Consider the following 14,118-nt stretch of genomic DNA (forward strand, 5'->3'; position numbering starts at 1 on the left):
ACCATATGATCCAGCAATTGTCCTCCTGGGCATATATCCTGACAAAACTTTCACTGAAAAAGATTCATGCACCCATACGTTCATTGCAGCACTATACACAATAGCCAAGACATGGAAACAACCTAAATGTCCATTGACAGATGAATGGATTAAGAAGAGGTGGTACATATACACAATGGAATACTACTCATCCATAAAAAAGGACAAAATAATGCCATTTGCAGCAATATGGATGGAACCAAGAAATCTCATACTAAGTGAAATAAGTCAGAAAGAGAAAGACAAATACCATTGGGTATCTCTTGTATCAGGAATCTAATATATGGTACAAATGAACCTATCTACAGAAAAGAAACCAACTCATGGACATGAGAACAGACTTGTGGTTGCCAAAGGGGATTGAGTGGGATTGACTGGGAGTTTGGGGTTACCAGATGCAAACTACAGCATTTGGAGTGGATAAGCAATGAGATCCTGCTGTATAGCACAGCGAACTGTATCTAGTCACTTGTGATGGAACATGATGGAGGATAATGTGAGAAAAAGAATGCATATGTGTATATGTATGTATAAATGTATAAATACACACACACGCAACTGGGTCACTTTGCTATACAGCAGAAATTGACAGAACACTGTAAATCAACTGTAATAAAAATATTGTGAAAAAAATATGTAATAGCTATATATACAAAAAAGAAAAAAGAATCCAAACACAACACCAAAGATAATTATCAAATTGCAAGAGAACAAAAGACAAAAGGAAGAAAAAGACCCACCTAAACAAATCCAAAACAATTAACAAAGTGACAATAAAAACATACATATTGATAATTATCTTAATGGTAATTAGATTAAATGCTCCAACCAAAACATAGACTGAATGAATGGATTAAAAAAAAAAAAAAGATCCATATATTTGCTGTCTACAAGAGACTTCAGATCTAGAGATACATACAGACCAAAAGTGAGGGGATGGAAAAAGGTATTCCATGCAATGGTAATCAAAAGAAAGCTGAAGTTGCAATACTCATAAAAGACAAAAAGAAACATTAAAATAAAGACAATTACAAGAGACAAAGCAGGGCACTACATAATGATCAAGGGACCAAGCCATGAAGACTTAACAATTTTAAGAATATATACACCTAAAATAGGAGCACAATATATAAGGTAGATGTTAACAGAAATAAAAGGAGAAATCAACAGTAATATAATATAGTGGAGGACTTTAACACCCCACTTACATCAATGGACAGATAATCCAGACAAAAAAAAAATCAATAAGGAAATATAGGTCTTAAATGACACATTAGACCAGATGGACTTAACTGATATTTACAGAGCATTCCATCTAAAACCTGCAGAATACATTCTTTTCCTCTGCATATGGAAAATTTTCCAGTACAGATCACATGTTAGGTCACAAAACAAGGCTCAGTCAATTTAAGAAAACTGAAATCTTATTAAAATCTGAAAAAGCTTTTGATAAAATTCAACATCCAATTATGATAAAAACTATCCAAGAGTTCCCGTTGTGGTGCAGCGGAAACGAATCCGACTAGGAACCATGAGGTTGCGAGTTCGATCCCTGGCCTCGCTCAGTGAGTTAAGGATCCAGCATTGCTGAGAGCTTGGTATAGGTCGCAGATGCAGCTCAGATCTGGCATTGATGTGGCTGTGGTGTAGGCTGGCAGCTACAGTTCCAATTAGACCCCTAGCCTGGGAACTTCCATATGCCATGAGTGCAGCTCTATAAGGACAAAAAGACAAACAAAACAAAACAAAACACTATCCAGAAAGTGGGCATAGAGGGAACCTACCTCAACATTTTAACAGCTATATATGACAAGCCCCTAGCTAACATCATACTCAAAGGCTAAAAACTGAAATCATTTTCTTTAGAGTAAATGATCAGGAAAGACAAAAATGCCCACTCTTGCCATTTTTATTCAACATAGTTTTAGACTTCTCAGCCACAGCATTCAGAAAGAAAAAGAAATCCAAATTGGAGAAGAAGTAAAACTGTCAATGTTTGCAGATGATATGATACGCTATACAGAAAATCCTAAAGATGTCACCAGAAAACTACTAATGCTTATCAATGAATTTGGTAAAACTGTAGGATACACAATTAATAACAAGCCACTAAAGAAGTCTCACAAGAAATCAACCCTGCTAGGACACTGATCTTGGACTTGAAGTCCCTGGAACTGTGAGAAAATGTCTGTGGTTTAAGCTACCCAGTCTGTGTATTTTGTATGGAAACCCAAGAAGACTAATACAGAGATAGAGTAAAAGTAAAAGGACACAAAAAATATACAAGGCAACATTATCCACAGGAAAGCTGTTATCTCTACATAACACTGAACAAAGTACACTTTAAGGCAAGAAGAATTAATAGACTTTAGAACGGCCATTTCTCATTGACAAAAGGGCCAAGTCAACAGGAAAACTATTTTAAATTTGTATCTAATAACATATTTCCAAGATATATTAAATTGAACATGACTAGAAGGAAAAAAAGATAAATCAAAACTGGAGATTTAAACATAATTCTCTCAATAATTGGTAAACAAAAATCATTAAGAAGTTAGTACACTTAAAAAAATTTTAGTACACTTGACAAATACCATCAAATTCACCTAAATAATATTTGTACAAGTCTACACCAAAAATTACAAAATATGATGTTTTTTTCAGACAAACATGCAACATTCCCCTAAATCACAATATGGGCCAAAAAGCAAATGTTGATTTCAAAACACTGAAATTCTTCAGAATATGCTCTCTTACAATAACAGAATCAAGTTTAGAAATGAATATAGAAAGATAACTATAAAATCTCCAAATGTTGGCCAATTAAACAACACACATCTGGATAATGCACAATTCAAAGAAAAACACTGCATTGCAAACTTAAAATTATTTTGAGTAGAGGATAATAACAATGTGTAAATATTTGCTTAATGCATTTTAAGTAGTGCATAAAGAGAAATTTATACCTTTAAGTATACCTATTAGAATAGTTGAAAATCAACGATCTAAACTTCCATGTCAAGAAGCCAGAAAAAGAACGGCAAATAAAATCCAACAAAGCTTAAACTCATTCTCCAAAAAGATTAATAAAGTTGATAAATACTTGGCAAGAATAATTAGCAAAAAAATAAATGATCAATATCAGAAAATTTTTAAAAGGAGCTATCATACCTCCTAGAGATACTACAATGATAATGAGATGTTATGAATAACTTTAAGTGAATCTTTTATAACAAGATGAAATGGACAAATTCCTTGAAAAATCCAACATATATATATATATATATATATATCAGTTTCAATATGTTATATATGTAATGTGAACAGTTTTGTATCAGTTAAAAAATGAATCTGTAATTTAAAGTCTTCCAGTTTCAGATGGCCTCACTGGTGAATTCAAGCAAAGTATTCATTTATCTATAGTGTTTGTTATTATTTGTCTTTGTATAGTTTAAAAATTGTTGATAAAGATACCGTGTGTGTATGTGTGTATAACTTATTACTAATTACTGATATTGACATTTTACCACTTGGATGAAATATAGAAGCCTTATTCCATTTAACACCCTTTACCTTCCCCCCTTTATAAAGGTATTTTCATCCTGTTTGGTGATTGCTAAGATCCCTGGATTTGCGATTGCAGTGTCTGTCATTACTTTGGAAAATTAGCCAATCAAGTATTTCTTCTGCTCTATTCTTTCCTCTCCTTCTGATATACCAATTACATGTATGTTAGTACACATTTTCAAATTGTCCAAAAGGCCTCAGAAACTGTTTTTATTTTTCTTTCATCCTTTTTGCATTTCAGTTTTTAAAGTTTCTACTGACATATCTTCAAGTTCATTGATTCTTTACTCAATTGTGTACAGTCTACTTAAGAGCCCAGCAGAGAAACATTCGTTAGTTTCTGATTTCTACCATTTCCTTTTAATTCCTTCTTGAAGTTTCCATTTTCCCAGTTACATGATCCATCATTTTTACATATTGTCTACTTTTTCCATTAGCTCCCTTAACATATTAATTAATCAGACAAATTCCCTATCTGCTAATTCCAAAGTCTGTGTCATATCCGAGTCTGGCTCTGATACTTGCTTTGTCAGTATATGTTTTTTCTTGCCTTTTATCATGCTCCACAATTTTTTGTTGAGAGCTGGATATGAGGTATCAAATAATAAAAACTAAGTTAAAGAGAAATTTAGTGTGAACTTTTATATTAATATGGCAAGGAGTTGGGCTATGTTTAATGTTTACCATAGCTGTAGGTATCAGCAGCTTTATTTTCTCGTTTTTATCTCCATGTTATGTTTGAGTTTCCCAAAGAAATCCTTCTTAAATAGAGCCTTACCTTGCAGCTCTTTTGGCTGTAATCTACTGTTATTACATGAGAACCATGTTGCTGTGGTGATAAAGTGTAAGGAGTAAGGAAGCATTCTATTATCTTACAATTAAATCTCAGTCTTTTAGTGGGCCTGGACCTTTATAGGTGTTTCTTGGTTGTCATTACTGTTGTTTTCCTCCTCCTGGGTAAGATAAGAAGACTCTAGGAGGCTGGAAGAGAATAAATGTTCTTCTCTCTCTCTCTCTTTTTTTTTTTTTTTTTTTTTTTTTGGTCTTTTTAGGGCCACACCTGTGGCATATGGAAGTTCCCAGGCTAGGGGTTGAACTGGAGCTGGAGCTGCTGGCCTATACCACAGCCACAGCAATGTGGGATCCAAGCCTCGTCTGTGACCTACACCACAGCTCATGGCAATAACGTATCCTTAACCCACTAAATGAGGCCAGGGATCAAACCCTCATCCTCAGGGATACAAAGTCAGAACATGTTTAAGTCTAGACGTTATCACCTACTAGCTCTATGACTTCTGCTGTTTATCACTAAAATGCAGATAATAATATACCTACATCATAGTATTGATGTGACGACCACACATAAAATGCTTGGTACACAGTAAGTGCTAAAAGCTGTTTTATATCCTACCCACCCAACACACACAACAGAATTATAGATGGTTTTATTTACTGCTTTATATACTCCCCCCCCCCCAATTTCAAGTCTACAGAGTTTGAAATTTATCTATAGGCAGTGCAGTCACCAGAAAGTTTTGACCAAGTCAGTGACATAAACAACAGTCTTAGGAAGGCTCTGCTGGCAGCAAAATGCCTGGTGAACTTAGGGAAGAAAAGTAGATTTAGCCAAGGAGCACCAGGACAGCACTGAGCTAGAGGGGCTACTGTCAACATTTAAAGCCGCACAACACCCTGGAGAAATCTAGAATTGTCATTAACACCATTCTTTTAATATATATGTATGTATGTATGTATGTATATATATTTATTTTATAAAACTATGTATGCAGAATTTTTTTATATTCATTCATTCATTCATTTCACAAGTATTCTTTAATTGACATATATTGACACACACCATATCAGTTTCAGATACACAATATAAAGTCTCGATTTCTATATATTACAAAATGACCACCCCATTAAGTCTGTCTAGTTAAATCTCATGTTTTCTCATGTTTTGAAATTTTCTATAACACACAGTCACTAAGGTATTCAGTGAGAGGGCATGTTGCTCTATGCCATTATATAAAATGTAATTTTCTGTAATTTTTACATCATGAAATTTCAGTAACACTCAAAATATTTTCCTTTTGAATTGCTTTACACCCAGTGCACAGTACAGGCATCCAATACTACAGATGCTGCTACTTCTTCCCCACTCCACTGATCTCCTTAATATTATTACTTTACAATAAATCTGAGAAGGCTGGCAATAAATCTTCAGCATTCAGATACTTTTCAATGTACTTTTAGAGTCGTTTTAATCTTTCTCTAGGATTTTAAGATCAAATTTACTCAAGAGGTCTGAGGGGCGAGGGTGTGTGTGTGTGTGTATTTATAATCTATATCCTAATCTCAAAGGTGGTTAAGAAGCTAACTTCCAGAGTTGAACAAAAAATCAATACCGACCAATGGAAAAGACAAAACTATGTCCATAATACTGCCAGATAAATGAAATCTATAAAGGATCTTTCTCAGAAATAAAATTAAAAGATCCAATTCCATCAGAGTCACAGAATATAGGAACTACAGTGCAATAAAATTACAGATGAGATATACTGAAAGGTAAAAATGACAGAAAAACACAAAGTAGACTTTGACATATCTTTAATTACTACTTCATTTCAGGCTAATGGTAAAAATTAGTCTTCAGATAGTTGATAACATCAGCCTGCCTCTACTGGGTTAGTACCAAGATCTGTGGCCAAGCAAATACTTCTAATAAAATTGATTTTCCTTTTTGGCAACCAATAGGCCAGTCAATAATAATGTTGTTTAAGAAAGACTGAGTCATGAGGGAGATGAAACTTTCCTTCCATTTATTATGTTTGTATTGTCTATATTAGGAAAGAGTTTTCAATAACAAAACCGAAGACAAAATTACAAGGGAAAAGCTATTCTGAGAGCTAATCTCCATAAACCCTTTGATTCGGAAGCATGTTAGCAACACAAACTAACAAAGCCAGAAGCATTCCCTTACTTCACTGAAGCTAGATCACATGGATTAGGATTGTCAATAGCAAAGGAAAACCGAGGCTGGGGCAATACAAAGTGGTCATATGAAGACAAAGAGTACAAGGAAAACACTGTGCAGGCATATAGTTCTAACTGATCTATCCTAAAAACCTACATGAAACTTTTACTTTGCATTAAAGTTGGTGTTCAATAAAGAACATATTCCATAAAGCCGTATCAGAAGGTTTTGAATTGTTTGTCTTATTATATTCAAACAGAGTACAAGAAACCCACAGGCAAAAACCTGAGACTAAGCCTAACTTGGGGATACTTCCCTCCAAAATACAACCCCTGACAACCCAAACCAAATAAAAGACATGAGGGCACTAACACGTTTTCGTTTATGTTTGTTTTTTTAACTTTGTGGTGGTGATTATGAGAAGCGAGGGATGGAAAGATGATTTCAAAGTTCACAGAAGAAAATAAACATGCACAAATAACAGAATTCTGAATGAGTAATTAAGTAATGCATCATCCCAGATATTAAAACATATTTTGAAGCTACAAAACTTAAACCAGTACAGCCGAGTTCATGAACAGAAAAAGAGAGAAATGAAATATAAGAACAGCCCAGAAATACAGTGACATATGTAGATGAAATGAGAATATAAAAAGAAAGACACTTCAGACCAGTAGAAAAAAAGATTATTCAACAAACATTATTGGAACAACTGGCTGATCATCCAGACGAAAACAAAGTAGACACTATCTGGATAAAAATAAAATTCCTATTACCTCCATATGATACAAATTAATTCCAGATGGAACACAGAAACCATGAAATGGTGAAAGTATTAGAAGAAAAATTTTAATAATTATTATATCACAAAGAAAGTGCAATTTTTCCTTAATATATAAAAGTTCTGAAACGAAGAAGAGTTTTTAAAACTTAGTCTTGTATTTTTTGAGTTTTTCTCCTTCTTATATATACAACCTACTAAAAAAAAATCAGTGCTTAAGGTTATGACAGTCATCTGTGACTTGAAGGTAGGGAGCTAGCCTACTCAAGAAAAATGCACACATGTCTAATGGAGAAAGAAGTATTTATTCTAATAAAATAACAAGGGTATCCAAAAAGTTCTGATAAATGCTTAGACCTTTTCTGGTTCTCATGTTCTATTTTTCTAATACCTTTTCAACTTCTTTATAAGCTGATATTATTTTGTTTAGCATTTACTGAGCACTAACTATGTGTCAGACATTATACAAGGCACTGGTGATACAACAAAACTCTGGTACCTGTATTTGGTGGTGTTGAGGATACAGACATGTAAATGATAATTATAATACAAGGTGACTCCATTGTGGTAGCTCTTTGATGAACTTAAGAACAGGGAGTTATAAGAGAGACAGTGGGGGTGTCTACCTGGTCAGAGTGAAGGAAAACTTTATGAAGTAAATGATGAGTAAACTGAGGCCTAGGAGGGAGAACAAAGAAGAGAGAAAACAGCACATAAAAAACCCAACAGATGAGCAGCATATCAGGTTCTTCAGAACCAGTGGAACTTATCATACCAGGGATGGAGCATAAGCAAGGAGTGTGCTGAGAAACAAGTGGAGAGATGACTGAGGCCCATATTATAAAGCACTTCGAAGGGCAAATCAAACTTAGATTTTTATCTTCTAATTATAAAGTAAACAGGAGAACATCTGCAAATTAACATTTTAGAAAGACTCTTTAGATGAAAAGTGGGAAATATATCAAAGGACGTCAAGATCAGAATCAGGGATATAGTAGAGCTGCTGAAATAACTTAAGCTTAACTAGTGTGGTGGCAGTACTGAAATAAAGAAGTGGATAGATCTGAGATACTCTAGAGGTAAAACCTACAGGACTTCAGTAGGTGTGAAAATGAGAATAGAATCTAGGATGATTCCTGGAAAACTGTCTGGATGTTAGTGCCAATTAAGGGGTGAGGGGTGGGGAAAGCTGTTGAGAGATGGTATGTTCAGTGATAGATAGTATGAGTTTGAAGTGTCAGGGATATTCGAGAAGAGATATATGTTGCTGCAACTACTGGTTGAAATACTGACTGGTGATGAAGACTTTTTCTGGTTTGCCTGTGAAATAGGAGAGAAACTGAGAATAAGACCACAAGACTTGTCAGCCAAAATTAAAGATGGATACCGTGATTTATGGCAATATCAGGGTTGTGTGATCTTTTTTTTCTAGCTGTGCCCAGAGCCAAGGTATCGATGTATAGACGGCAGGCAACTGGATTAATAAGGATTAAGAATTTTGCCAGATGGCTACCACAGTTGAAAAACAGGGAATGAGGATAAGAATGAAGATAATAGCTGAGAATGGACAAAATGAGCTAAAATGGGAGAAGGTAGATCAGTCAAGGGACTAGGGATTTCCATAAGGTCAAATAAGAGGTTAAGAGTGCAATGAACTGGAGAACACAGATAGAACTGAAAATCTCAGACTTGATGAAAAGTTCAGGGTGAGCCTCTGAGACTGAGGGGGGCTAGACTGTAATGGATATGCCATACATAGCAGTAAATATTATGTAAAAGAAAAGCACCTTATATCTAACATACTAAATTAAAAAGCAAACTCCAGAACAAGACAAGGAAACCCACTTTTACTACTTCTATTCAACATAGTACTAAGGCCTAGTTAGAGTGACTAGGAAGAAAATGAAATAAAGGCATCCAAGTTGGAAAGGAAGAAGTAAAATTGTCTCTGTTCATAGACAACCTACCTTGTATGTAGAAAACCCTTAAGATTGCACAAAAAAAGCTTTTGGAGCTAGTAAGTGAATTCAGCAAAACTCAGGATAAAACTCAACACACAAAAATCAGTTGCATTTCTAAACACTAACAGTGAATAATCAAAAAAGGAAATTTAGAAAACAATTTCATTTACAATCATGTCAATAAAGAATAAAATACTTAGGAATAAACTTAACCAAGGAAGCCAAAGAATTTGTACACTGAAAACTCTAAAATGTTGCTGAAAAAAATTAGAGACACAAATAAAAGCAATTCAATTTATCTGAAGGTTTACCATTGTTAAGATGATAATATAGGTACCCTCTGCTTTTCAAAAGTTTGCTTTATGCCATCTCACTTTTACTAAAGACCTATATGAGTACCTGTTTTTGCTAACTAAAACAAAGAGGATTTTTGCTTTTACAAAAAGAGGCAAAAAAACAAACTAGCAATCAGCTTCTGTTTTCAGCCAGCCATTGTAGAGGCAGCGTTGCACCCTGAGCACCAAGAGCGGCGCCGCCCCCTGCCTTCTCCAGGAACTACACTCTGCACCTCAGCATGTAGCCACCATAACCTTTGTCTGCAAGCATCAGTTTATTTTGTGCATCTGTTAGCAAGATATGTCTTAAGGAAACTGTTTTTTCACTTGACATCATTTTGGCTTACAAAAATTTCATACAAATGCTCTACTTTCAGATAACAAGGGAAATCTGTGCTCCCCAAGTTGATGACAGATTCAGTGCAACCTCTATCAAAACTACAATGATGTTTTTGTAGAAATAGAAAAATCCATCCTAAAATTCCTATGAAACCTCAAGGGACCAAGAATAAACAAAAAAATCTTGAAAAAGAAAAAGTTGGAAGTCTCACATTTCCTGATTTCCAAATTTACTACAAACCTACAGTAATCAAACCAGTGTAGTACTGGCATAATGACAGACAAAAAGACCAATGGAACAGAATAGAAAGCTCAGACCCTCGTATATATGATCAAATGATTTTTGACAGGTGTGTCAGGGCCATTCAATGAAAAAAGGACAGTGTTCTCAACAAATGTGCTGGGAAAACTGAATATCCACAAGCAAAAAATGAAATTGGACCACATTATGCCATATACAAAAAATTAGCTCAAATTGGGTCAAAGATCTAAAGACAGAGCTAAAATCATAAAGCTCTTAAAACATATGAAAAAGCTTCAAACCACAAAATTTGGCAATGATTTCGTGACTATGACACCAAAAACACAGGCAACAAAAGGAAAAGTTGGTAAGCTGAGCCTCATCAAAATTTAAAACTGCTGTGGACTTCCCATCGTGGCACAGTGGTTAATGAATCCGACTAGGAACCATGATGTTGCAGGTTCGATCCCTGCCCTTGGCTCAGTGGGTTAAGGACCCAGCGTTGCCGTGAGCTGTGGTGTAGGTTGCAGACGTGGCTCAGATCCCACATTGCTGTGGCTCTGGCGTAGGCCGGCAGCTACAGCTCCGATTAGACCCCTAGCCTGAGAACCTCCATATGCCGCAGGAGTGGCCCTAGAAAAGGCAAAAAGACAAACAAATAAACAAACAAACAAAAATTAAAACTCCTGTACACCAAAGGACACTGTTATCAGTAGAGTAAAAGACAACCCATAGAATGGAAGACAAATATTTGTAATTATATAGCTGATAAGGGATTGATATCCAGAATGAAGACTTCTTACAACCTAACAAAAAACTCCAAACAATCCAATTAAAGATTGGGCAAAGGACACGAAGAGACATTTCTCCAATGAAGATAATCAAATGGACAATAAAGATTGTTCAACACTAATAACGTTCAATGTCATTAATTATTAGGGAAGTGCAAACCAAAACCACAATGAGATACTACTTCATACCCACTGGGATGGCCAATATCAGAAATACAGACAACAACAAGTATTGATAAGGATATGGAAAAACTGGAACACTTGTACATTGATTATGGGAAGGTAAAATGGTGCAACCACTGTGGAAAATGGTATGGTGACTCCTTAAAACATTAAACCAAGAACTGCCACAAGATCCAGCAATTCCACTGCTGGGTATATACTCAAAAGAAGTGAAAACAAGGATCCAAACACATTTTTTACCCATATCCTGGAAGTATTAATCAACATAGCCAAAAGATGAAATATAAGTGTCTACAGATGGGTTATTTAGATAAACAAGATAAGGTATATACATACAATGCCACGCTGATTAGTTATAAAAAGGAAAGAAATTCTGACATATGTTACAACATGGATAAACGCTGAAGACATTATCTGAAATAGGCACAAAAAGATAAACATTGTATAATTCCATTTATATGAGGTATCTAGAGTAGTGAAATTCCTGGAGACAGAAAGTAGACTGGTGGTTGCCAGGGGCTGGAGGGACAGGGGAATGGCGAGTTAGCTATGAACACAGAGTTTCATCTAGAGAAGATGAAAAAGTTCTGGAGATGAATGGTGGCAATAGCTGAATGATGTAAAAGTACTTAATGCCACCCAACTGTACACTTAAAAATGGTTCAAGTGGTAAATTTTATGTTGTGCATATTTTGCCACAATCAGAAAGAGAGAGAGAAGGAAGGAAGGAAGGAAGGAAGGAAGGAAGGAAGGAAGGAAGGAAGGAAGGAAGGACGGAAGGAAGGAAGGAAGGAAAAATAGAAGTAAATATTAATGACCTTGGATTTGGCAATGATTTTTTAGGTATGACACCAAAAGCACAAGCAACCAAAAGAAAACAGATATACTGGACTTCATCAAAATTAAAAACTTTATGTGCCCCAAAGGACACTACCAAAAAGTGAGAAGACAGTCCTCAGAAAGGAAGAAGATATTTGCAAATCATATATCTGATGATGGTCTAATGCCCAGAATATATATAAAGAATTTTACATCTTAAATGTAAAAGCCAATTTCATGTAAAAAGAGGGAAAACACTTGAATAGACATTTTTCCAAAGAAGATACACAGATAGTCAACAAACACATGAAAAGATGCTCAACATCATTAGTCATCAGGGAAACGCAAATCAAAATCATACCGTGATGAGGTTATCACTTCATGCCCACCAGGATGGCTACTAAAAAGGAAAACAGTAAGTACTGGTGAAGAAACCCGTGCATTACTGGTGAGAAAGTAAAATGGTGTAGCTCCTACGGAAAACAGTTTGGAGGCTGATCTCTAAAAGCTAAACGTCAAATTACCATAAACTTAAATTCTCCTCCTGGGTACATAACCAAAGAACCGAAAACAAATGTTTAAACAAAAACATGGACACAAACTGTTAATAGTAATCATTCAAAATTGCCAAAGGGTGAAAACAACTCAACTGCTCATCAACTTATGAACTGATAAAAAGGTGATCTATACAAGGGAAATTAGCCATAACAAGGAATGAAGTACTCTTACATGCTACAAAATGGATACTCCTTGAAAATATGCCAAGTGAAAGAAGCCAGACACAAAGGCCACAGATTTTATGACCCCATTTATATAAAATATCCAGAATAGGCAAATCCACTGAAACAGAAAGCAGATTGGTAGTTGCCAAAGTCTGGGGAAAGGGGGAAATAGGGAGTGATTGCTTAATGGGTACAAAGCGTCCTTCTGAGGTGATGAAATGTTGCAGGACAAGATAGTAGATGGTTCCACGCTGTTAAATATATTAATGCCGCTTTAAAATTCTATACTTTAAAATTGTTATTACGGTAAATTTTACTTTATGTGGATTTTACCCCAATGTTTTAAAAAAGCTCCCTTTTCATCACTCTTACCTGAGAGTTAATATCAGCTCTATATTGCAGCAAGACTGTGACTAGATCCTTATGTCCTCGATCACAAGCCCAATGGAGTAGAGCTCTGCCCTAAAAAACATAGAAAAAGACACATGACTTGGTTAATCCATTTGTGGGGCCATATAAAAGATACGTCTTAAGAAAGATACAGAAATATGTAAAAAATGTAGGTTTTTTGATTCACATAAAATGCTCTGTGAGAAAAGCACAGACTTTGGAAACCAACTGGAAATCCTGAATTCTACTTCTGGAATCCATTACGCACTAGCGCAATGACTTTCTCCAGCCTGATCCGTTTCCTCATCCACAGAGTGGGAACAAGGATAATACTAACAATAATACCAACAATACTTCTTGAATGAATGAGCTATAAGATAATGCTTTGCAAATTTCAAAGTACTTTATAACTGTAAAATAGAGTTTTAAATTGTTATATCCACTTCTGGTAAAAAAAAAAAAAATCTTATGGATTAAAAAAATCAGTAGTTAAGCCTAGGGAGAGATCATAATCTAAATGCCATGTCTAAATTTACTAGTTTATTCCTTAATATGTAAGAAAATCTAATCACTTTGAAACTAAGCATTTCTGCTTCCTATTCCAAATTTATACCCTGAGATATCCCCAAAATTTTAGTACAGTCTACCAGTGTTTACTTCAAGCCACTCGTAAAACAGAATAGATGACTAACTGTTAGGAGACACAGCACTAAATATGAAACATTAATTTTAACCACTGTCTACAAAGATGAACAGTTACTTCCGATACGTTAATTCTTTTCTCCACAGCCAGAAAATCTTGGTTTAGTTAACGAAAAAAGACTACTTGGTCCAAAGAATAACAAAACTCCCAAAGCTAAGGCTTTTCTGAAGCAATGAGCGATGCATGCCTTAACACTACCTTTTGAAGGTGGTGATGTTGTAATTTTTTTAAAGATGGAATGTTTTCCCATATTAAGTTAAAATCCCTGCT

At 35.1% G+C, this 14,118-nt stretch overlaps 1 protein-coding gene across 14 annotated transcripts in view; it reads right to left on the reverse strand.

Annotated features, from left to right (window-relative positions):
- ACBD6 (acyl-CoA binding domain containing 6) overlaps positions 1-14,118 on the reverse strand; it is a 198,047-nt gene that overhangs the window by 80,061 nt on the left and 103,868 nt on the right. For 12 of the 14 annotated variants that reach the window (XR_014816388.1, XR_014816389.1, XR_014816387.1 and 9 more), the window contains one exon: positions 13,128-13,217. Coding sequence is in view for 8 of the 14 variants with exons in the window: in XM_003130348.6 (XP_003130396.2) it covers positions 13,128-13,217 (90 nt within the window). In the remaining 6 variants the exon portion in view is untranslated. Of the gene's footprint in view, positions 1-12,679; positions 13,007-13,127; positions 13,218-14,118 lie in introns of those variants that run through there. The other 2 variants (XM_013989657.3, XM_084977855.1) reach the window with 2 other exon arrangements.

The sequence above is a fragment of the Sus scrofa genome, chromosome 9 (assembly GCF_054392235.1).
Source record: "Sus scrofa isolate SSC_HxYL_T2T_F1_AM1 chromosome 9, Sscrofa_HxYL_maternal_Yorkshire_Landrace_v2.0, whole genome shotgun sequence".
NCBI classification, from domain to species: domain Eukaryota; kingdom Metazoa; phylum Chordata; class Mammalia; order Artiodactyla; family Suidae; genus Sus; species Sus scrofa.